This window comes from Myxocyprinus asiaticus, chromosome 17 (genome assembly GCF_019703515.2).
Source record: "Myxocyprinus asiaticus isolate MX2 ecotype Aquarium Trade chromosome 17, UBuf_Myxa_2, whole genome shotgun sequence".
Classification (NCBI taxonomy): domain Eukaryota; kingdom Metazoa; phylum Chordata; class Actinopteri; order Cypriniformes; family Catostomidae; genus Myxocyprinus; species Myxocyprinus asiaticus.
The window spans coordinates 34,669,642-34,695,199 of record NC_059360.1 but is presented as its reverse complement, the minus strand read 5'-3'; the positions used below and the strand labels follow the sequence as shown (position 1 = coordinate 34,695,199).

The 25,558-nt window shown below is 36.8% G+C and overlaps 1 protein-coding gene across 4 annotated transcripts in view; it reads right to left on the bottom strand.

The window, feature by feature from the left end:
• Positions 1–9,685: 9,685 nt before the first annotated feature.
• LOC127455566 (heat shock 70 kDa protein 12A-like) overlaps positions 9,686–25,558 on the bottom strand; it is a 50,370-nt gene continuing 34,497 nt past the window's right edge. For 3 of the 4 annotated variants that reach the window (XM_051723566.1, XM_051723567.1, XM_051723568.1), the window contains exons 8-12: positions 20,527–20,613; positions 19,754–19,858; positions 17,999–18,257; positions 16,201–16,304; positions 9,686–15,169 (exon numbers count right to left, since the gene is read on the bottom strand). In XM_051723566.1, coding sequence (XP_051579526.1) covers positions 14,538–15,169; positions 16,201–16,304; positions 17,999–18,257; positions 19,754–19,858; positions 20,527–20,613 — 1,187 coding nt within the window. In that variant the 3' untranslated portion in view covers positions 9,686–14,537. The remainder of the gene's footprint in view (positions 15,170–16,200; positions 16,305–17,998; positions 18,258–19,753; positions 19,859–20,526; positions 20,614–25,558) is intronic. The other variant, XM_051723569.1, reaches the window with a different exon arrangement.

The following is a 25,558-nucleotide window of genomic DNA, read 5'->3' as shown; positions in this document are numbered from 1 at the left end:
CTTCTTTGAACATAGCTTTGTCTTGTCAAAATAAATGGAACAGTCTAAATATTTGATATTTGCATGCTGTATATTCACTGATCATTGACAAATAAGGTTGTCCGAGGTGACCAAATTGAGAAATCTTTTAAAGATCTAGTTCAAAACACACCTTTTCAGTTCGTAGACATGTAATCTTTGTGTCCATGTTGGTTTCATACATTTTTGAAAAACGTTTATAGCATTTAAAAAAAAAAAGATTTAATGGCTTTTAAAATGTACTGTGGCATAACAATCAAGTAAAAGGTATTAAAATACTTTCCTCGAATGCATCAGAAAGTGTACAGCTTAATCATTCATTTGAAAACAGTTTTCAAGGTAAAATATTTTTTACAAATACTAAATCATTATCATATTTTTGAGTCAAAAAATATCTAGACGTTTTCTCAGGGTTACTCCATATGACCTGAACAAAATGTGCCATAAAAATGTCAAAAAGTCTCTTTTTTTTTTAAACTTCAGAAAATTGAGAATCTAAAGGGGTCCTCTGTTTCCTTTTTCTTTTTTTGTCACATGACAAACAATGGCAAACTACATCACTAACTGACTTGGATTTGGTGAACAAAAGTTTTTCGTAAGACAAAGGAGCTTGTGGTGGACCTCAGAAGAAAAGACAGAGAACACAGTCCCATCACCATCAATGGAGCACCAGTGGAGAGAGTCAGCAGCTTCAAGTTCCTGGGTGTCCACATCACTGAGGAACTCACATGGTCCATCCACACTGAAGTCGTTGTGAAGAAGGCTCATCAGCGCCTCTTCTTCCTGAGACAGCTGAGGAAGTTTGGAATGAACCGCCACATCCTCACACGGTTCTACACCTGCATTGTAGAGAGCATCCTGACTGGCTGCATCTCCGCCTGGTACGGCAACAGCACCGCCCTCAAACACAAAGCCCTGCAAAGGGTGGTGCGAACTGCCAGACACATCATCGGAGGTGAGCTTCCCTCCCTCCAGGACATATATACCAGGGGGTGTGTGAAAAAAGCTCAGAGGATCATCAGAGACTCCAGCCACCCGAGCCATGGGCTGTTCTCACTGCTACCATCAGGCAGGCGGTATCGCAGCATCAGAACCCGCACCAGCCGACTCCATGATAGCTTCTTCCCCCAAGCAATCAGACTTCTGAACTCTTGATCTCCCACGATCAAATACATCAGCACTGCACTTTATTATTCTTACTCTTATATCTCACACCGGATTGTCATAAATTATATTATTATTATATTATATTCCCTCTTAACAACTGACTATCAACCGACAGCCTGAATGTCAATACAGTACAATACAACCTACTGTACATTCTATATATACTATATATACTTTTTTATTGAATAATGTGTATCTATATTGTGTATATTGTACTGTACAGTGTATGTTAGTATTTGTATATTGTGTTGTGTGTAATTATGTGTATATTAGACTTTAAATTGTGCTGTGTTAATTTGATGTTATTGTAAATTGCTATATGTCTCATCACTGTCACGACTGCTATGTTGATCGGAACTGCACCCAAGAATTTCACACACCATTGCACTTGTGTATATGGCTGTGTGACAATAAAGTGATTTGATTTGATTTGATATATTAATAATATTTAAAAACAAACAATTTTCACTGCTTTAAAAAAAAAAAAAAAAAGAAAGAAAGAAAAAGAAAGAAATAACACTAAAAGATTATTCTGCAAAAGTTTTTTTTTTTTTTTAAATTTCAGCTTTTATTGATATTATTATTATTATTATTATTATTATTATTATTATTTATTTATTTTTTTTTTTTTTGCTGTCTCCTGACATTTTTTACTTGAAGTTAAGACTCAAATTTGGCCAGGTCCGTAATACACCTATGGACTCAATTACTTACTTTGAACTCAGTAATTGAAAACATGTTAATGATGGAAGGGGTGTATTTGAGTCATTGTTTTGTGTGAATTGCATTTTTAACACTTTAACTTGATAGATCCGGACAAAAAAACAAAATAAAACAAACACATATTTAGACTATTCTAAATACATACTATCTTGTCTGTACAGCCTACATACAGTTCATACAAACATGTAAATCAACATCATCTGTGAGACAAAGTTAAGTAGTTTAATATTTTGACCACATCCTGAGGATAGAAAACTGTTTTAAGCCTAGTTATTACTATCCACAAGCAAACAGCCTCAATTCTCATAATCTCCATACAGCCCATGTTGAATGAAAAAAATTTCATCCACTTCTGTCATGACAAAGTGAGGTCTTCATTATGCTCAGAAACATAAATATAAAATGTAATGATGAGTAGCTTGACTGTTAATTTGTCTAGATAAATAATTTCAGCCCTCATTTAAATTTTTTAAAGCTCTTGTATCAGTTATTTGTGGCTGTTTCTGTTAAATAAACAAATAATCAGACATTAAAATTATTACAGGATTACCTGATAGAGGGGAGAGGAACATGTGCTTCAAAATGCTGAAAATGTGTCAAGTGCCCACTTTTGCAGATCATGATGCTGTTGGTGACAGAGTTTTGTGTGGGCGGTATCTCTAAAGGGGCATTATTTTTTTTAGCACTATCACCGTAGCAACCAGCCAAGTTCTGATGATCTCACCTCTTTGATAAGCCTCCTAAATAAGTCCTCTCTCTCTCTCTCTCTCTCTCTCTCTCTCTCTCTCACACACACACACACATACACTCACACTCAGAAACCCCATCCTATTTAAAGTTGAGTGGTCCTCCACTCCCTACTCAGTTAAAATAACACATACACCCCTGTTGATTGTATAAATTGAATCAGAAGTGCTTTGCATTTAGACTCATATTCAGATGGGCTGAGATCCTGAATGAGGGTGCTTGAGGCAAACTGTAATTGTTGGGTTTTCATAATAAAATCCTTTTATTAATACTTACCTGTCGCACATGGGCGGGGACTGCTTAAAATGATGTTTTAGAGGTGAGTAAAGTACTCTCAGCACTGCCAAAAAGGATCCACAAATGGATAGTGAATGATATTAAACTACCTCACACACACACCCTTCATCTCTCTCTTGTTCACTAGACTGCCGAAATGACAGTTCAGGGATAGTTCACCAAAAAATAAAATTCTGTCATAATTTACTCACCCTTATGTTGTTACAACCCTGTATGATTTTCTTTCTTCAGTGGAACACAAAAGGAGATGTTAGGCAGTATTTTAGTCTTAGTCAGTATTCACTCTTGTTGCATCTTTTTTTCTATAAAATGAAAATGGATGGTGAATGAGTTTTGTGTTCCACTGAAGAAAGTCAAGTGGGTTGGGAACAACATGCGGCTGAGAAAATTATGACAGATTTTTCATTTTTGGTTAAACAATCCCTTGAATTCAATCATAGCACATGGCATTTAACCACATGGCATTTAAAGAAATGTTCCAGGTTCAATACAAGTTCAGCTAAATTAACAGCATTTGTAGCATAATGTTGATTACCATTAACCCTTAAACGCATTCCTCTGGTCCCAGGACCTCATTCCAACCCATGTACCTCATTCATTTTTTGGAGATGTGCTCACACCTCTTTAGTATTCCTCAATCTTTCTCTTATAAATAGTATAACCCAAAAAGAAAAAAGAAAAAAAAGAAAGAAAAAAGGTCAAAATTGCAACTAATTTATATTTATATATATATATATATATATATATATATATATATATATATATATATATAAAATGGCTTGAGTAAGTTTATAGGGTTATTAGAGACCCTAGGTATGTAATAGTGTCAGTTGTTTTTGTTTTTTTGTACTTCAGTAAAATTTTATTTTTATGTTTATTTCATATCTACATAAGTTTACTATCATATTATACCCTGTATCTACAATAAAGAGTAAATAAATACCATATCACCTTGATTTTCTGTGCTACAATTAACAACAATATTGAATTATCTGAATTTCATATGCGTGTACACATACTGTATATTATATATGCTATTTGTTACTCAAGGTGGTGCTGATGTTTCTGTGGTTGACTTGATTTACATTTGATATTTGACAGGAAACAACATGGAAGTAAACTATAGCAAGTACAACACATGAACAGTATGATTTGGCTATTGTCATTTGGGTGTACTACTGAAATTCTGCAAGTTGTATGTCTATTTAGACTCAATAAGTGCCTGAGAAAATACATACAGTATATGTAGCTTCTGTGTAGCTTATGTGTTATGTGTAGCTCAATATGTGTTGACAGCCAGTTTCGTCTCATGAAATTTCAGTGTAAAAGTAATGAATCCTGATTTAGATTTGTCCTGTTTTTTTTCATTATCTGAAAAATAAAACATCACAATATATAAAAATATATTTTATTCTATTATTTTTTATTATTTTAAATAATAATTATTATATTCTATTATTTTACATAATTATCTTGAAAATATTATGAAAATGTTACACTATCTGGGCATTTTGTAGATCCATTTGTGACAGATATACGTGTCGTGTCTCTTAAGACCCGCATATAAGATCGTTTGGTGGAATTCCCATGCATTTAAGGGTTAAAATAATTTTAACAAGTCCCTTGACTCTCTGGTATTTCGGCCTGGATGAAGGAACACCACCGTCAGCTCAACCTTGCCAAGACAGAACTCCTCGGGATCCCAGCCAACCTGTCTGTTGACCACAACCTCACTATTCATCTTGTTTCTACACTAACACCAACCAGAACAGCTCAGAACCTGGGTGTGGTGGTAGATTACCATATTCATTTTTCTGCCCACATCTCATCTACCGCCCGGTCTTGTAGATTCGTGCTTTATAACATCAGGAAAATCAGACCTTTCCTGTCTGAATATGTTACACAACTCCTGGTCCAAGCTCTGGTCATTTCAAGACTGGACTACTAAAATGCTCTGTTGGCTGGCCTTCCAGCTAACACAATTAAGCCACTGCAGATGGTCCAGAATGCAGCAGCATGTCTGGTCTTCAATCAGCCAAAAATGCTCATGTCACTCCACTCTTGATTTCACTCCACTGGCTACCTGTAGCTGCCCACATCAAATTCAAGGCTTTGACTCTGGCTTTCAGGACAGCCAATGGAACCACACTCTTTTACTTCAATTCACTTCCCCAGGTCTATGCTCCAACTCGCTCTCTGCAAAGAGGCTCAAAGTCTATTTCACGATCGTTCACTTTCTCTGTTCCTCTGTGGTGGAATGAGCTTCCAACCTTCACATGATCTGCTGTTACCATCTCAACATTCAAGAACCAGCTGAAAACACATTTGTTCCGCCAGCACTTAACCAAACCACACTAAACGCACTTACTATTGAACTTGCACTTACTGTACAACCCCCCCCCCCACAAAAAAAGAAAAATTTTCTCTGTCTCTTTCTTCCGCGCTAGTGCCTATACTACTCCAGCCACCTTGAAAACCTGGCAGTACAACACTGCAAATGTTGATGAACTTTGTATGACAAACTGCTTGCTATGTTCCTCATTTGTAAGTCACTTTGGATAAAAGCATCTGCTAAATGACTAAATGTAAATGTCAATTATCGTGGTTGAAAACAAGCATTTACAATGGCCAGTTCATAAACATTCAAATATACACTGTTTCAAAAGAATATCTACAAGGTGTAAACATTATACATGTTAACATGATTTCAGTGTGTTAAAATAGCTTACCTAATCTGTTTAAATGATCCAATAGAGCACAACAGTGCCCGCCCACTTTTTCATCCATGTTGATTCCGGAAGTATTTTTCCCATTCATTTTTCGCCTTGACTTTTCAAAAAATCCTTCATAAAAGAGTGGTAAACCATGAATCAAACAAACCAGCTCCCATGTGAATCACAACATTACAAACTTTGATTTGAAGCAAAAAAGGTATTTGAAAATCGGATTAAAAGAAAAAGTTACTCTGTACTTATCTTTCACGAGGGCACGAACTACATTGCGAATGACGTATTCGGATGAAAACAGATGGAAATATATAAAACTATTGGTTTTAGGTTGTTTGTTATAAGTATAGAAACAATATATTTTACGTTTATTACAAAATATTGGATAATTTATTCAGATAAGTATGCAATTTTATCACACTTAAATTATGTTAACATGTAGCTATAATATTTACGTCTTATTGCTATACTCTAAATAGTTCTCATTTTAATGTTAAAAGGACTGGTCCTGTGCTCTTTCATTGTAAGTGCCTTACTGTAACCGCAATGCTTTCGATTAAACTGACTTTGTATTGAATCGTGAACATTGCTTTAAACATTTCAAAATTCCTTGTTGAATGAATATATGTTTTTTTTATTATTTATTTATTAATATTATTTTCCAAATTTCTTGGTAGCCAAAGGCACCGTATGCTGGCCTAGAATGACGCAATGTGTTCACTTTATTAGCACTAAGTACTGACAGAGTTACACGTCTACTCAAACAACAGCCACTAGGGGGCAGTGTTTACTCTCTAAAAAAATCTTCTTTCCTCAGTGGTAAAATGCCTCATTGGCCAACTCACATCATCATATCTTACTTGTCTCATGTGGATTGCCAAGAACTGCCCCTATGCAGAAAATGACTTGGTAAATACCTAAAAGCAGTAGTGTAGTCTAGGGCATACGCAGGCATACGCCGTATGACCACCTATCTTTTCCTGCCACAGGCGCTGCTGATACAGTTCTACTCAGCAGTCATGGAGTCTGTGCTCTGCACTTCAGTAACTGTCTTGGTTCAGCTGCGAAATTGGATATCAGAAGACTACAGAGGACAGTTCAGACTGCTGAGAGGATTATTGGTTGCTTTTTATTTTTATTCAATTTTTAGTATTATTATCTCTGTCTTGTTGTTGTATTGTTTGTGCACTGGAAGCTTCTGTCACCAAGTTATGGAAAGTTAAAAGTTAAAGTTAACGCTTCATCTCCTCCCGACGTTCCCGAAAAGATACCCGCAAGTGCCTCCGCTGTCAATCACAGCTGTCAATCATGACGCCCCCCCCCCCCCCCCTTTTTTTTTTTTTTTTTTTTTTTTTTTTGTTTTGTTTTGTTTTTTTGTTTTGTTTGTTTTTGTAGGATCAAATAATTAATTAAAACCAATCTCATCAGAAAAATGAACACTTGAACATACATCAATGTGATAAGAACTACCTAAAATGACAGAAACCATCTTTGGGAAAATTTTATTCGAGGTGTACTTTGATTTTTTAATTTGGCTCATGTCCCATCCGTTAACATGGAGGGGGCGGGGTTTATGACCTATACTGCAGCCAGCCACCAGGGGTCGATCGAGATGTTTTGGCTTCACTTTTGGGGAGCTGTCACGTCGCCCATCTTTATATACAGTCTATGGGCAAGACAGACAGTCAAACTGAGCTGGTCCACCAATCAGAACGTTCATTTCATACGGGATTGGATATTTGCTAACCAATAATATTTTCAGATTCAGTAAGGGGCGGGACATTTCCAGCGTCTAATGCTGATTCACAAGCATCCCTGGTGTAACCATAATTTGCGCTGTAAATTTATTTCCCTGCTAAACGTGAATATATATATATATATATACTACATTTAAATGTAACTTATGCAGTTAAACTTTGTGAAAATACTGCATATTATTGCACCCGTGCTAGTTTTTGAAGCTCTTTGCAGATGTTGGATAACTGTGTCTGGTAATTAGATCATATGTCTTTTTTTTTTTTTTTTTTTTTTTTGTGCCTTTTACTGCTGTCTGTGCCTTTTTCTCGTGATATCAAATAATTTCAGTTTATATTTCAAAGAAGGAAAATAATTGAACTATACACAGAAAAGAACATTATAGTACACGAATAAAGCAAATAAGCATTAATTATTACGTAGGCTATATATGGTAATACAAGATAACATGTTAACGTGAACACACTCATTATGCTTAACAGTTTATTGCATATTATGTATGTATTTGTTCATTTATTAGAGTAATTTTCATAGTAGCCTAATGAAAGGAACATTAATGAGAACTATTAATTTAAATACATATTTAACATCAAGTTACCATACCATGGCTCTTAGTTCTTCTGTACATCATGCCAGCAAGAAACTCACCCTTATATACAGTACGTTTAGTAAATTAATGTGGGACTATATTTACATCCCAAAAAAAAAAAAACATAAATAATAATAATAATAATAATAATAATAATAATTTAATGGATGAAAATATGTTTTATACATTTTACATATGTACTGTATACACATATTAATTTTAGAGAGCAGGTGCATGTTTTTTATTTATTTTTCACAGCATGCCCACCTCTTTAGACACTACTACACCACTGCCTAAAAGTAAAGCAGAGTTCAGCTCAGTACACAAATGCACATTGTACTTGGTGTCAAGGGATTTGAACACAATGTAAAAGGAGGGCTTTCACTTTTAAGCATCAATTGGTTTCAGTTTTTTGCACAAAACAGGCTCAGACACAAGGGCCTTTTTAGGTAAATACTGATTTTGCTGTCATGTAATCTTATGCATAATAATAATAATTGTAAACAATGGTTTTCTGAAAATGAGCACTGAGGTCTACCAACAGATGAGCTCTCCCCCTATTTACAGTGAAAATTACTCTCTCGTGTCTAAGAACATGTTTGTTCTGTAGACAAATGTGCATTTCTCCCTAAATGTGTCTGTTTATTTCTGTCTTTTGGATTCCAGCTCTTGTGCTTCTCATCTTATTCACAAATACATGCATGTCATATCCCATCAGACTATATGTTTTAAGGCCCTGAGATCTTCAAGAGTTTGCATTGTTTTAGTAGCTGTATACTCTCAAATTTAAGACACCCCAGTCTACAGAGGACCAAGATGTCCTTGATTTCAAATAATCCAGTAGTTATATGTTCTTACCTGAACAAGAAAACAGTGGCATTTATCTTTTGAACTGAATCTCTCATTCCTCACAGGACACAGAGGATAAGTGGCTACTTGTGAATATAAAAACCTAATTGAATGGAACAGGTTACAGATCAATGTCTTATACATTATAGATCATTGCTGAAGGACCTAAAATGTACTCCATGGAAAAAAAGTACCCTTTACCTTCAAAACAAAGGCATATAATCTTGACGGATCCATAGAAAGTTAAAAAGTGGCTTCTAAACTCTTAAAATCAGGTGCCATTATGTACTTTAAGTTGGTGTGTCAAAGAACTAAATTAAAGACTGAGAATATTGCTTTTATTTGTGTACAGAATGGAAGAATTTACAGATGGCAAATGAGGCTTTGCAATGAAAGGACCATTGGCATAATGGAATGTTGAATGTACATGAAGTCTGACAAGAATTCAGGAACAAGTCTGTTGAGTCAAGGTCCCTAACTAAAACCTGTACACATCAGAAGGATGAAAAAAAAAAAAAAAATCTGTTTGGAAGAGTAATAGTCCTAAGTCCTTTTTTCTATTTAAAAGGGGAAAAACATACAAAGGAGCAGGGGTGATAAAGAAGTGTTATAACTGAGGTATTATATTTCTCAGGTTTATGTCTATACTTAAGACCAGAAAGAAGTTAACTGAGATGAATGGGGACATTAGATTATACAGTACTCCAGTACAGCAGTAAAACCTCACTGAGGAAATAGTCCCTCTAAAATGTATATGAGAAGAGCAAAAGGTAACTTGAATATAATTTCACACAAAAGGAGGACAACACAACCATTCTCTGAAATACACATACTTTTTATTGGGTGACAGTTTGGCTGTTAGTACTTGGCATTGATTGAAATACAATTGCAAATCTTTTCTTTCTTTTTTTGGATGTGTAGATGGCAAGAGTGACACTGCATTGATCAAAAACAGCCCAGTAGGCGAACAGTTTGTGAGTTTACATAGTGAGTGAGAGTCCACGTCAGCTCTAGCCATCTTGGATCTAAGTGAATGACTAGGTGACATTCAAGCATTTTAAGCACAGAATCTAGTAAACAGTGAAATTCATATTCCGATTTATTCATGCCCTATGACCCGGCCCCTTTGCTTTTATCTAACGCAGTTAAATGAAATAATGCTGAAAAGCCATTCAAAATCAAATTCACAGTGAATTATTATCTAATGTGAATGTCCCTCTATAGGAGTAATTTAGACAAAGGGTTATCCAAATAAAACAGTAAACCGCAACACAAAATAACAAAATGATAGTGTTCTTTAGGTGATTTTATAAGCGTATCATAGCAATAACTAAAGTACATTTTTATAAAAAGGCTATACATTGTGTTATCGATAAAAAATAAAAGCAAGCTGCCCATGAACAAGTATGGTAAAGTGTAGAACAAGAGCAATATTTTAAACAAGTAAAACAAAAGAGTGAGGGCTTGTTTCAACACATTCACACTTTTAAATCACTCTCAGCAAAAAAGGTGTGCTTACTCCACACATCTGCACAGGATTGTAAAGGTGTGTCTTCGGTGTGTGTGTGGGTATGTACAGGTATCTCACCTGCCCTATATGTGCATGTACACATTTCACACCTTATGATCATTTCCTGCTACTGCCTTGCACAGCCAATGAGAGAGTGAGCTATGGAAGTTTGGTTTTATTATCCATATATATATATATATATATGTCTAATTTAAAAATTAAGACAACCAGAGAATATTTTATATTCTTTTGGTCACTCATGCGAATCGTGCAGAGCATATGCAAATATTTGCAATAAACAATCACATGAGCAGCAGCAAGTCTAGATGCGGTAAGATTTTACATTTAGAGAAGCGTCAGCATTTTAGTCATGTAGCTTGTTGTTTTTTTATTTTATTTTTTTATTTTCATTAATATTACATAGTTTGATGGCATTTTAAACAGGAAAAGTAACAGGATCTTGATCACACCTTGCCGGATAAATGGATTGAAAGATTTGTAAGAGGAAAAGTAATTTCCATGTCACCCTTCCAAGGGCTCTACTGATCCATCATTGTTATTATGCAAAGTTTAATTGTGCTGTATGAGAAGAACTATTTTGCTGTTGATATCAGGTGCTTCATGTCTCGCGCTGCAACGCAATGCAAATATAAGGATAGATATTTGCACAAAGCAGATTTGTCCAAAGCTAAATCTGAATACTTTTTTTATTCTAATAATAACACCGAGTTACATTGATTCTCATGCTGACTTTTTAAAGACAGTGTTAAAGAAAACAAAAAGATAAAATGCAAGATGTTTTCATAAAATTATGTTCAGGTATCATCAATGATCTAAAAATGTTAATACATATTCCACTGCAACATTATATTTTTGCAGCTAAAGCTTTCACATACAGACTTAACACTGGCAGAATAGCATGGTGGAGTAAACTGGAGTTAAGGGTGGGACATCACATTGCAATACTTTTATTGCTTTCATTTCATTATTTCATCACGCAGTATCATTATGAATGCAGCTAAGGGGTTGCTGTGTATTGGTGCACTCTAGTCTTCCAAAGCAAACACAGCAAATTTGTAGAATCATCTACAGAATAAGATGCTGGCCCGCACACAAAACTATCAGTCACCTATCTCCCCACACCAAAAAATACCAAAATATTACACTTCTTTAATATTTAGTTCAAATGATAACCGCCAGTAAAGTTAAGGTCAAAGGTTTTCAAGTCTTACGATCTTTGCTGTATTTTCTAAAAACAGAGTAACGCAGGCAACTCACACAATCAATCATCTTTTGGCTATGTGCATTTGAGATTGGATTTAGGAAATATGAATTCGAAATTCGTAATTGGGAATGGGATTATTTTAGGGTCTTCATCTGGGTTCAGGTTGAGATTAAATGAATGATTTTCAGTCTGAGTATGGCATTGGGATTATTTTGGGGTCTTCCCTGGGGTTTAGGTTGGGATTAAAGAAAGGATTAGGTTTCAATCTGAGTATGTAATTGGGAATGGGATTATTTTTGGGTCTACATTGGGGTTCAGATTGGGATTAAAGTAAGGGTTAAATTTCAATCAGGTTATGGCAATGGGATAGTTTAATGGTATTCATCGGTGTTCATGGTTGGGTTTAAAGTAAAGACTAGCATTCAATCTGGGTATGGCATTGGGTTTGGGATTATTTTAGGGTCTTTGATGGGATTCAGGTTGGGATTAAAGTAAATATTAGGTTTCAATCTTGGTATGGCACTGGAATTATTTAAAGGTCTTCGTAGGGGTTCAGGTTAGGATTAAATTAAGGTTTATGTTTCAATCTGGTTATGGTATTGGTATTGTTTTAGGGTCTTCATTGGGATTTAGGTTGGTTTTAAAGTAAAGACAAGCATTCATTCTGGGTATGGCATTGGAATTTTGATTATTTTAGGGTCTTCATAGGGGTATAAAGTTAAATTTCAATCTGGGTATGGCATTGGAATTGGGATTATTTTAGGGTTTTAACAGGGGTTCAGGTTGTAATTAAAGTAAAGATCAGGTTTCAATCTGGGTATGGTATTGGGATTGTTTTAGGTTCTTCATTGGGTTTCAGTTGGGGATTAAAGGATTAGGTTTCGGCCTGTCTATGGCATTAAAATTGGAAAAGGGATTATTTAAGGGTCTTCATTGGGGTTTAGGTCGAGATTAAGGTAGGTTTCATTTTGGGTGTGGCATGGGGTTATGATTTGAATTAGGGTGATATCTGCATTTACAATTCATATGAAGGCTGGTGAGAGTGAAAAAAATTTGTCCTCTTGTAGCCTGCATACACACACAGCTCATAAAGCCGCTAATGCTAAAATAATGCTAAAAATCTGTACAATAACTTTAAATACTGTATATACAGAAATAAACAATAAACAATTTGTCACATATTCTACATGAAACTAAATAAAAATACAAATAAAACAGGAAAAAATTATCAGTGGCTTCTTTTTCTTAGAAGCAGGATTAAAGGCAACTAGAATATAGCGATGGCTATCGTTTAAAATCATGTTGCGGGTGCAGCTAGTGGCTCCTCTTTCATTGCCACTTTGAATGATGATTTAAATTCACATTTTAGGATTTAAGCATTCTCATTTAGCTTAGAGAAACATACTGGCAGATAATATGAAAAGAAGTGTCGAAATTTGTAACAAAAGAAATGCCACCCTCAATCTCTCTTTAAAAACACGTCTCTACCAGCATGCCAAATGGAGTCACTGTACATGTCCAGAACTCATGATTTCATAACATGCCTTGACATGCAAGTAGAAAAATGATATAACACACACAAAAAAATGTCAAAATCATCAAATATTAGAATAAGAACATAAAACCAAAAAAAGAAAGCTGAGATTTTTGCTGTGTAGTTCTGTAGCACTAGGTGAAAGACTGAAGGTTATTTTATCACAGGCATCAGCATCTTTGTAATGGGTAGCTCAGGTTTGATCAGTGGTTCTGAGAGGTACCAGTCTCTCTCTTCAGAGCTCTTTTTCAAAGATTCTAATTCTGTTTGAGATGAGGAACATATGAACCTGATTTTCTGCATCTGTCTGACTGAGACTTGAGGTTTCATCCCACGCCGTGACTTTAATATGGATTGAATAAATTGGTGTAGCCAAAGCCATCTGAAAACATGATTTCACGTCTTCATTATGATCTAAATGAATGAACAGGTTTTGGACTTAGCCTTGGAGGTAACAGACCAGAGTTTAAGAGCAAAGCAGGGAGTTTCATGAGAGAACAATATTCTATTTCTGCCATGATGTGTTTATAAGACTGATGTAGCTGACTTAACCTGAACTTAACGCTATGCTGACCTGCTAAGTTCATACATGGTGCTATTCCAAACTAGAACTTCTAGCAATACACAGCTGTATTTTTAGCTCTATCCATGCAGTTTTTGCATCTCTGTGCATAAAATAGCTACTAAGATACTGCAAATAGACTATTAATAGAAGCATCCAGAGAATAATTGACTGATGAAGTGAACGTATAAAACCTAACTGATATGTAAAAGAGACATAATTTAAATATAACTCAACTTAGGCTTAGCCCTCTATGCCAGATATGACAAATTCTTTCTAGAGTCCAGTTGTTAAATCTATAAAACAACCAAATAAAATATCATGAATGGCACAAATACTTCAAGCAACGGTTTCATGAAGGGTCGGTGATCATTGTGCATTAGCTGAGACTCCAAACCTTAATTTCTCTTTCTCTCTTTTTTTCTTTCTTTTTCTCTGTCCTTCTACACAGCAAGAATAATTTGCTTTATCGCTATTTTGTCTTGTTTTCCAGTAAAAATATATATGTATTACCTCTTAAAACAAGATAAATTACTTGAAGCAAAAATGGATAACATAATAGGATTACATTTATTTTTCTTACCCATTGGCAAATAGTTTTTTCTTGTTTTAAGCTAAATTCTCACACCTTTTGAACAATGAATTTCCATGAGTTTTTCAACGTTAATGATTACTGGATAAGGGTTTTTAAAAATCATTTTATAGACATTGCACCCACAAAAGTAAAGTTATCTTGTTTAAAGGATGTTTAGATACTTTAACTGGAAAGCAAGACACAATACTTATTAAGAAAATAATTTTTGCAGTGTATCATTTACTAATTCTCCCTCTTCTCCTATTGACTAAGGAAATCAATGCTAGCTTTGACACTGCGAGAAGTTGCCACGTCGACAGCCATAGCTCTTATCTCAGTGTCTCCAAACAGCATGAGTGTCTGGATCTCTCTTCGTGCCGCTGGACTCTCAGTACCGCTCACATCCAGCTTCAGTGAACCACACTTCCTCACACCTGGGTCCGTGATGAAGCTGACCGACTCTTTTTCCGAGCAATATACGTGAATCACAATCACCTGCTGTGAAGGCTTCGCAGGCGTGTAGCTGCGTTTTACCGTTTCACCCAGTGCAACTGACTGATCAGCAGAGATGAACGTATCGAAGACGTCGGTGCACCAGCGTGTTCCGTCCTTCACAAGCATCTTCTCTGGTGGGTGTTTCCCTTCTATGAAACGATTCAGGACGCCCACACCATAAGTGAGAGGAGAGCGGCGCACCTTTATGACGCTGGGATCCAGGCCGAACAACACCGCCCCCTTGAGGATGGTCAAGCCCACGTCATGTGGGATAATAATTCGGCTACGGCCCTGAAGCATTTTCTGAACTGCCTGCTGGAGTAGTGGAGACTCGGCGAACCCACCCACCAGGAAAAGGAACTTGATGTCTGTCACTTCCGGCCTTTCAAATAACTCCACTGGAGAGCAAATAGAAGAATGAGAGCGGACAGCGAAAGTAAAAGGGAAAGATAAATGTCATTACTTCATCACACGCTTCATCACAAAACAATCTAACTCATGGGAATTTTACCAAAGAATTTTATGCAGTCCTCCAGTTTTCTGTTAAAGGTGCACTGCGTAATTGTTTCCTCAATAAAAATAAAAGTTTTACCATGAAGAGAAATGAATACCTTACTTAGTACTACTTGTACAGAAAATATGTTTTAAAACATTTGTACTCAAATAAGATCACATGAGTTTAATAAAAGCTGTTTTATTTTACATGGAGCTGAGCTGTCTCATGGATGCCACCATGTTGAGATCACTTGACCACCAGAATAGCACTTTCTATGTCTGTAGTTACCCTTTTATTGGACATGGAATAAATTAATCATTGTTGACTGAAAATAGTTCATTTCTATGGCATTGGTAATCAAAAACACTTGCTTTTGTGTGATGCTGCATCAAAACTGCTTATTGTCAGTAAAAGTCAAAGATGACTACCATGTTGACCAGTGCAACATCAACAAAAATTACTGAGTGCACATTTAAACTGACAAAGAAGAAAATTCATTTTATCTGTGCTTGTAGTTTTTGTTTGAACAGATTACGGACAGCAAAGCAGCCAACGTGAGAGCAGAGGCACCTAGTTATGTCCCAGTTCTGTGTGCATGTGCTGGAGTATTTTGGGCAAATTATGGTCTTGCCCTAAAAGTGTCTCCCTGTGGCTCACTAGTTTATACACAGCTTTACAAATTCTACTACGCAGAAGAAGTTTGAAATGTTTGAAATGGTAATTGGTGTATTGCAATGAATCGCAAACAGGATTATTTTATGTTATGAAGCCTTTGCTCATAATTAATAATAATGCATACAGTAATTCTTTATAAAACAATGTAGTACAGATCAACCAGAGCTCTACAAATTTAGCTCTACAAGTAAAACAAGATTAAACTACAGGAATGTCTACAGAAAAAAAATCATATTGTTTTAGTGAGTGTGTACTCACTCAGATGCTGTATAATGTGGTCTATAGTTGGTTTGAACAGTGCATTCATTGCATCTGGATTCATCCTTAGCATGCCCTGCGATGACCACTTCACAAAGTCCACACTGCAGAGTACAGGGGAGACAAAATGAAAATTAGAGTTTTAGATTGAGATGAAAAAATGAAAAATATAATCACAAATCGTTTGACCTTGGTGCAAAGTCTAAAAGGTTTTTATCACATATAGTTTTCAAATGATTGTTTATATTACTGAGTTTACATTGTATTATAAGGTTATCAGAGTGTAAGAGGTAATGTTTGTGCTTCTAGTTAAAGCATGCACTTATCCCCATATCACTGCATAGAGCAGTGTAATGTAGGGCTGTACAAGTTCTCATACAGATGGCTGAGTCATCTGATTGTCGGGAAAACTGTCCCATGTGAGACATAAGAGACCAAAATCTATAACATTCAAGTTAGTGCCATCTTACTCAGGCTTGCAAATGATTAGCTTACATTGTGTTAGGAAAGAATATACTAGTGAACCCATGAAAAAAAAAAAATAAAATGGTAAGATTTTTACATTTTCAAAAGAAAATGCGAGTAGTACTTGCCCAAGCAAAACTCGCCACTATGATGCAAGGATGTTCTTGATGGCTGGCAGGGCATTGCTACCTGGTTGCTAGTGTGTTTTGGGTGGTTACAAAGTGGTTACTAACTGACCCAGGTCAAAATAGCCCACCACCAAGTCTTAATGACATTCTGTTCATAATATATGTCTTGAGTTCCTACTTCAATGAATGTTTATGGGATTTTTCACCTCTTTTATCATCTGCCAGATGAAAATTGGGACAAGTTACATGCCAAGGTTATATTTTTAGTGTTAGGGGTTTGCTAAAATCCAAAACCCTAAAGGCCCAGGTATACTTAGTTTTTGCGTGTTCCGGATCGGCTCGCGCCTGTTCGACAGCGTTGCCTTTGTGAGTATACTCTTCTGACCGCGAGCGAATATGAACGCGTTTGACGCATGCCCACTACAACTTCTTACAGTCAATAGCAGGCACATGCATCAGCGACGCGCACAGCCGGGGACCGCGTGCATGTGTCAAGAAAATCTAGGCGGTGCACGGCTGTTCTGATGACGCAATTTGCTTCACACTTTCTGTGCGCGGAGCGATCACAATGTGGACACCCGAAGTATACTTTGGCCTTAAGCATGAGCAATAGAAATAGTGCATTAGCAAGAACCGATAATAATACTATAACAGGTTTACATTTTCTAAATAATATTACCAGTAATATCATGTGTTCTCTCAACAAAAGTTTAGTTCTAGTTTAGTTCCTATAATAATTGGACATTTGTGTCTGATCTGATACTTTTGCTTGAATATAAGTGTCTTTAGTACATAGTCAGCAATCACATACACACAAACATGGTATTCATTCAGCTGACATGGGCATCTTTATACAGGGCCTGATGGCTGATTGAATGCCTGTGTGGATGGTATTGACAGCAGTCATGAATAGACAGATTAACTCCCCAGGGGCTGTAGGTCACACACACCCGACCTCAAATGAGACAGACAACAATTCCTGCAGAGGCAGAGTCAGCAGGAAATAGAATCGCCAGTTTATGACAATGCAGACAGTGCCATAAAAACACCTTTATCTATGATAAAGGTAACATCTTTGTATATGGACATATACACACTGCAACTAAATATGGTTGTCTTGTCACACTTTTCAAAATTCAAGCAGTGACACCTGTATTTACAGTAAATCCGTGTAGTGCATAAGGAACTGAGCGTTCATCACTCACTTGCTCTTCTTTAGTGCATGCTCCACGCTGTGTCCTCTGAATTTCTTGTAGTAGTCGATGAAAGAGAAGGGCAGATTAATATTTAGTGGATTGCTTCGGTCAGGTGCCGCCGCCCTCTTACGAGACTCAAACGCAATCATCAGATCCACCCATGCAGCAGGACGCTTGATCTTAAACTGGTCGATGAAATCCTGTCCGAATATCTTACACAAGAGCTTCTCAAACTCATAATCTATTCCGATAGAACCATACGGGCCTCCTGTGGAGAAGATGAAAAGATTAAAGGAATACTTCACCCAAAAATTACAATTCTGTCATCATTTACTCAACTTCATATCATGCTGTTAAATTTTCCATGAAACACAAAATGCAGACCTTGCCATACAATGGAAGTTTATAGAGTCACCATAATAGTGCTTGTATGGTGTTTTTTGTCAAGCTCCTTTATGAACTGTTATTAATGGCAAAAGCTGTGTAACGATTCTTCAAAAACATCTACTTTTATGTTCCATGGAAAAAATAACAGCTTATAGGTTTGGAATGACATAATGATGAGAAAAAAATGACAGATTTTTTTTTTTGGTTGCTTTTGGCTGTATTCCTTGGTTTTAATATATATATATAGAGAGAGAGAGAGAGAGAGAGAGAGAGAGAGTACTGTGCAAAATTTTAGGCACGTGTGAAAAATGTTGAAAAGTGAGGATGTCTTCAAAAAATAATGCCATAAATAGTTTTCATTTATCAATTAACATCATACAAAGTCCAGTAAACATAAAAAAAAGCTAAATCAATATTTGTTGTGACCACCTTTGCCTTTAAAACAGCAACAATTCTCCTATGTACACCTGATCACAGTTTCAATTGCTTCTGTCTCTTCATGTAATCCCAGACTAACTCCATGTTCAGTAGCAGGCTCTGTGGGGGCCATACCATCTGTTGCAGGGCTCCCTGTTCTTCTATTCTACTCTATTTGCAAAAGGAATATTTGGGAGTCTAAAATGTATATTTCTTGCTGACACACTAAAGCTGCAGATATAAATAACCATCATAAGAAAACAATTTTTGTTAAACATCTTATGTGCTTAAGACCTTTGCAAAGAACTGAATATACACTCTCTCTCTCTCTCTCTCTCTCTCTCTCATATATATATATACACACTACCGGTCAAAAGTTTGGGGTCACTTGACTGAAATGTTTCTCATGATCTTAAAAATCTTTTGATCTGAAGGCGTATACTTAAATGTTTGAAATTAGTTTTGTAGACAAAAATATAGTTATGCCAACATATTAATTTATTTCATTATAAAACTAATATTTTATTTTTTTTTAAAAATACGTTTTTGAAATTGATGACTTGGACCAAATAATAAAGAAAAGCAGCAAATAAGTGCCCAACATAGATGGGAACTCCTTCAATACTGTTTAAAAAGCATCCCAAGGTGATACCTCAAGAAGTTGGTTGAGAAAATGTCAAGAGCACATGTCTGCAAATTCTAGGCAAAGACTGACTACTTTGAAGATGCTAAAATATAACACACATTCCATAGTTTTGATGACTTTACTATTATTCAAAAAAAAATTATAATAAAGAATGAGTAAGTGTTTCAAAACTTTTGACCAGTAGTGTCAATATATATTTACACATACTTGTTTTTTTTGTTTTTCAGAATAAAAGTTTTCCTGTTACAGTGAATAAATAAAGTCTGACATCTTAAAAGATGGTTGCCTCTCCTTGATTCTGTGGTTCTTCTTACCTGAGGCTTTATACAGTTCCTTCAGACACCCCTCAGGCATTCGGATCTGATGCACCGTAAGATCCACTGTCCCGCCTCCACAATCCACAACTACATAACGGTCGCCTAGACACCAGCAGAAACATCAAATGAAGGTCATCGGAGGTCACCAGCGGAAATGAATTTGTCAGGATCATCTCATCCAGTGAGCAATCTGACATTTTACTCTGTTTGACACAATCAGGAAACTCTCTGTAGATGTTGGATGCAAGAGATTCTGCCAAGAAGTGCTTTTCCAAGGTGTCTGAGGAATGGTGACCTACTTTCAGGGTTAATCGACAGTCTGTAGGTCACCAAAGGAGAGGCTTTTGGCATTTAAGAAGCTCTGTATATTGTACACACTGTATAATATAAAAGTTTACATTTTCAAGTTTAAATTTAAATTAGAATTTAAACTTGAATTGTAATTATTCTAAATGCTGTTGAATTTATAAGAGCAGAAAACTGTAGAAAATTAATCTGTGTGGGGTTATTACAGCAGTGATGAAATGGCAAAGTGTGCTGAGGTACTGATGTGTGAGAAGCTGCTAATTCAGACAGAAAATATGGGCTGGAGATTGTTTATTGGACCTGAAACACCAAAAGAAGGATTTCAAGCTAAGCATGTTTCTTATTCTATAAGCTAGGGTGGATCTTACAAGACTTTAGGGTTTCTTAACGTATGACAGCAGCATTAGAAACAGCAGGAGCAAAATACTACAAGAAAAATGTTTGTGAGAAGATCCAGACTCTACCTTCAGTGAGTTCAGACCACAGCTCTCCTATGACATTCTCCACGAGAAAGGTGCGGCTCTGTCGGTTACGGCGCACATGCTCCTTGGCTGGTTATTGACAGAGAGAGACAGGAAGTGTGTGTGAGAGGGAAGGCAGCGTGAAGCTGTACATGTGTATATTTGTGGCAGTTCTATAGGCAAGGCGACAGAATGAGAAAAGAACATGAGTTGCATATTGGTTTATTTAAGCAAGAGGATGTTGTTTGAAAAAAGTTGGAATGGAATGCAAGATTCCTTTAATTTCAGCCAAATTCATAACAAATTTTTTACTGGAATTTGTTGTGTTTTTTTAATGTTTATTATTTAGTGGATTTGAAACTGAAATTTCCAAACTTAAAACATCCAAAACTTTGGGACACGATATAAGTGTATGATACTATTAACCCAAAATGGCCTAGCAATACCTTGTTTGCAAATAAATTATGTTTTAAAGATACACCATCAACATTACCATACACAATTGCAAAAATAATTAACATTTCCCTAATACTCCTACTTCTTCCATTGGATGATTAAACTCAACTTTAGGTTTCCTTAAATAAAAAATAAAATACAAAAACTCTTTTTGGGGAATCCACCTAAAATGGCACTTATAGTTGTCTCTGCATCACTAAAAGCCTTCAGCTAAAAACCTGCAATTTAGCAATATTCCATAATTTTTTCCTTTTTTCACTTCCAGTGAAACTGGAACTTCCAGACTGCAACCGGAATGCATAAATAAGTTTCTGTTCATTCACTGTGGAAGGGGAGATCAGCCAGGCCAGATAAATGGTGGTTCGTTTGATGACATCAGAGGATAATGGTCATCCTGGCAGTTGTAAACATTTCCAAACAGGAAATGTAAGCTGTAGGGAGAGTGACCGCATGGAGGCTGATGTCAGATTGACATTTCCTCTTACCCACAGAAAACAATGAAATGCACCACCATGCCTTGTTTTCAGTACACCGCAGGTTCAGATGGAGCGTGGGAGAGCTGAGGGTCAATCCGCTTTAAACTGCTCAATCTAACAGTGTTTTCAACACAAAAGAGATCCCCATCTCAACATTCCTGCAACACCCTGATAACAAAATCACAGCTCACTAGTTAGGAAACACAGCCTATTTTAGATTAAATCATCACCAAGGCTGTGAAAACTATGTCAGATGTGTAAACAAAATGACTGCACGAGAGATGTAATTTTGTTTTCCAAAAAATCTGTAAGAGGCAGGGCCGGATCAACCATAACACTGAGGAGAACACACCCCCTTCCCCGAGTATTCAGACTACTGATTGACCAATATGTGTTTTTCAAAGGCAGTTGGATTACATGCTGGGAAATCAGAATGACAACAGATTAGTAGAAAAACATCATCAAAAAATGAAAAAATAAATCCAGATGTTAAACAATAAATTCTGTGAGACAGCCCTTAAGGGTCACGTTATCCATTATCATGAAGTGGCCCAAATGTATCAAAATTTTGACCAAAATTTTGTGCACAGTCATATAGAGGGAAGTGGACAAAATTTTGACCAAAATTTTGCACACAGTCATATAGTGAAAAGTGGCCAATATTCAGACCCAAATTTAGCACACAGTCCCATATCACTAAGTGGCCCAAATGTATAAAAATCTAGACCAAAATTTAGCGCATAGTCACATAGCGGAAAGTGGCCAAAATTTTGACCAAAATTTAGCGCACAGTCGCATAGTGGAAAGTGCCCAAAATTTACCAAAATTTTGCACACAGTCATACAGAGGGAAGTGGCTAAAATTTTGACCAAAATTTAGCACACAGTCATTGTGGTGAGCAGGGCGGAGCCGAGCGGAGTCTGGGCAGAGCGAGACCGGGAAGATAAGTGGCGAATGCGCTGTCCAAGGAGTCTTTGCCACTGACTGGGGGTCGCGATGGAGAGGGAGTGTTCGATCCGGTGGCGCTGGAACCCCGCGTCAACTGGCAACCGGAAGGAACGGCTAAGGGGTCCAGTGCCGTCACCCGGTGTCGCGGACAGAAGCAGGACAGAGAGCAATGGACCACTCTACGGCATATCTAGGGCCGGCAAGCTCTTCTCTCTCCCCTTTCTGCTTTCTCTCTCCCTTTTGTTATTCCCGCCCCCTCTTCCCTTTCTCCTCTCTTTCACCCTGTTCCCCCTCCCAGGCACGCACAGGCCGGATCCGGAGACCGGTGTGACCCGTCGATGCTCCCTTAAATGGGGCGGGGGGAGTAGGTCACAGGCCGGAGAAATCCCCGACCTGAGTTTGGCGATGAGGGTATGGGGTGAGCAGGGTGGAGCCAAGTGGCGTCTGGGCAGAGCGAGGCCGGGAAGATAAGTGCTGAATGACTTTCACCTGCGTGCCACACCGGTCTCGCGTTCCAGCGAGGGGCGGCAGGAGTACTTAAGGAGAGGAGAGAGCGGCAAACGGAAGAGAGAGACGCGTGAAGCTGTCTGTGTTTAGTGTGTTGAGCTGAAAAGCCAACAGAGTTTATGTGTGGTGAAGCTGAAAAGCAAACCTTTTGTGTACTACTGAAAAGTGGCCTTATTGTGTGCGACTGAAAAGTGCAACAATAAATGTCTACGTGTTTTGTCAAGCCGGCCCCAGCATCCTACTTTCCACGAACCGTTACAGTCATATAGTGGAAAGTTGCCAAAATTAAGGCAAAAATTTAGTGCACAGTCATATATCAGAAAGTCGCCAAAATTCAGACCCAAATTTTGCGCACAGTCCCATATCACGAACTGGCCCCAATTTACCCAAATTTAGACCAAAATTTAGTGCATAGTCATATGGAAGGAAGTGACCAAAATTTACAGCAAAATTTAGCGCACAGTCATATAGCGGAAAGTTCCCAAAGTTAAGGCAAAAATTTAGCTCACAGTCATTTATCACGAAGTGGCCTAAATTTATACCAAAATTTTAGTGCAAAGTCATATAGCGGGAAGTGGACAAAATTTACCAACATTCAGCACACAGGAATAAAGCAGTAAGTGGCCAAAATTTAGTGCACAGGAATATAGCATGATAACAAACAGGTCTACTTTTATGGTGCTTTTTATGTGCAGTTTACTGTATGCTTTCATTGGATTGATAAGTGCATCTTCAAAATATGTTTGGAATGAAAAGAGTGTGAGTAAATGATGACAGGACTTTCATTTTCTATCCCTAACTTGTATTCAGTACTCCAGTACATTTACATATTCAGTATATATACACAGACCTTTACTTTACTTCCCAGCAGGTTGCCATACACAATTACTTCTTGTCTCAGGCTTTCACTGCCAAATAAAATTAACCAGGGACTATTTTAGCTCTTTCAATGCTCACCACTGAACATCAAATGTACAGGCTCAATCTGAGCGCAAATTCACTACTAATCAATATACATTACTCCTCTTGTCCTTCTTCCTTTCTTTTGCTCTCACTTTCTATATCACAGTGTATGCAAAGATTGTACATAACATTAGCACAAGCAGTTTTACACTTCTATGCTTCAGCACTGTAAACATTTTTCACCTGTTTTCCCCCCGTTATTTTCACTTTAAACACACAATCTATCTGATTAAATTCTCCCTCTCTCACAGTTTGTTCTTGCAGAGGTGTAGAGTTACACTGCTGCTTGTAGATGAAAAGAGAGCTGCTGATGTCAGACTTAGGGTCACTGATGTCAGATTGGAGGTCACTGCATGCATCAGCCTTGGCTCATAAACAAACTGTAGCCTACTACTCTACACATTTACTGATACAAGAAAGATAGCTCTGCCTTAGCTGTTGCAGATAAGACAATGCACAGAATAGTCAAAATAGTCGATAGTCCTTTATAAGATGTCAATTAGCTTATTTGTTTCAACATCAATAGTAAATAATAATCTTTTATTACTTAAGTATTTTATGAAATAGTTTTAGATGAAGTATAGCATGTCACACCACAGCACATGCCAGCATCTTAAAGTATTGTGGTCTAAATTAAAATTTAAAAGGACTGTTATTCTGCAATAACCCCTCCCTTCTAGGGATTTGTGTGGATGTCTAAATAAACATCCTAAAAGAATTTCATGTCAACTACTCAATAACATATAATGGACCAAATAACTGACATTCTTAAATGTTGAAACATCGACCATTAACAATTTGACCATGCTGACATTGAATGATGATAAATCATGGAAATACACAAAACAAATTTGGTTATGGTTTTAAATAATTAAGAAACATCGCTAACATTGTTTTGGGGGGAAAAGGAATGCAATACATCACCTCAAATAATTACACAATTATGAATGAATGTGCATGCAGTCTTCAGCAGAAAGAAATACTGAGAGAGAGGGAGAGAGATAAGGAAAGAGGGAGAAAGACCAGAGGGAGGGAGAGTGTGAATTTGCCAAAGCTGTTTCTCATGCTGGTATCACAATTCAGCAGTGACCCAAATGACTGTTACTTTTTGAATGGACATGAAAATATATTGTCATGTTAGTTTCTAAAATCCCAGGTCACTGAAACACCTAATTATGTACTCATGTGAGAATACTTTTATATTATTAAGCTCAAAGTGCATGTGCAGTCAGTCTGTAGTAAGGCCATGAGCAGGGCGATCGAGGTGAACTGGAATAGACCAGGAGAGAGAGAGAGAGTGGTTTCGTGCTCTCATGAGAGATGGAGGCAGACAGCAGTAGGTGGAGGAAAAATACAGAAGAGTGATGTACTCTGCCTCTATACAAAAAAAAAAAAAAAAATAAACAAAAAGATATTTGAATCTGATGCAGTTACATTTTACTTTAGCATGTGATTTAAACTTGCAAGGTATTCCGCAACATGAGTATGTGAGTATTTCACAGCATATTAGGGCATACATCTTGACACATGTTATTAGCTGATGTCGATTTCACTCTCACAGGTAAATATGAATATTTAGTAGGCATACATATTTAACCACCATCACATATGCTCTATGCCAGTGGAGACAATCACAAACAGCAGCTAATAAAGACACTTTCAGTGCATATGTGTTCATGCATAAT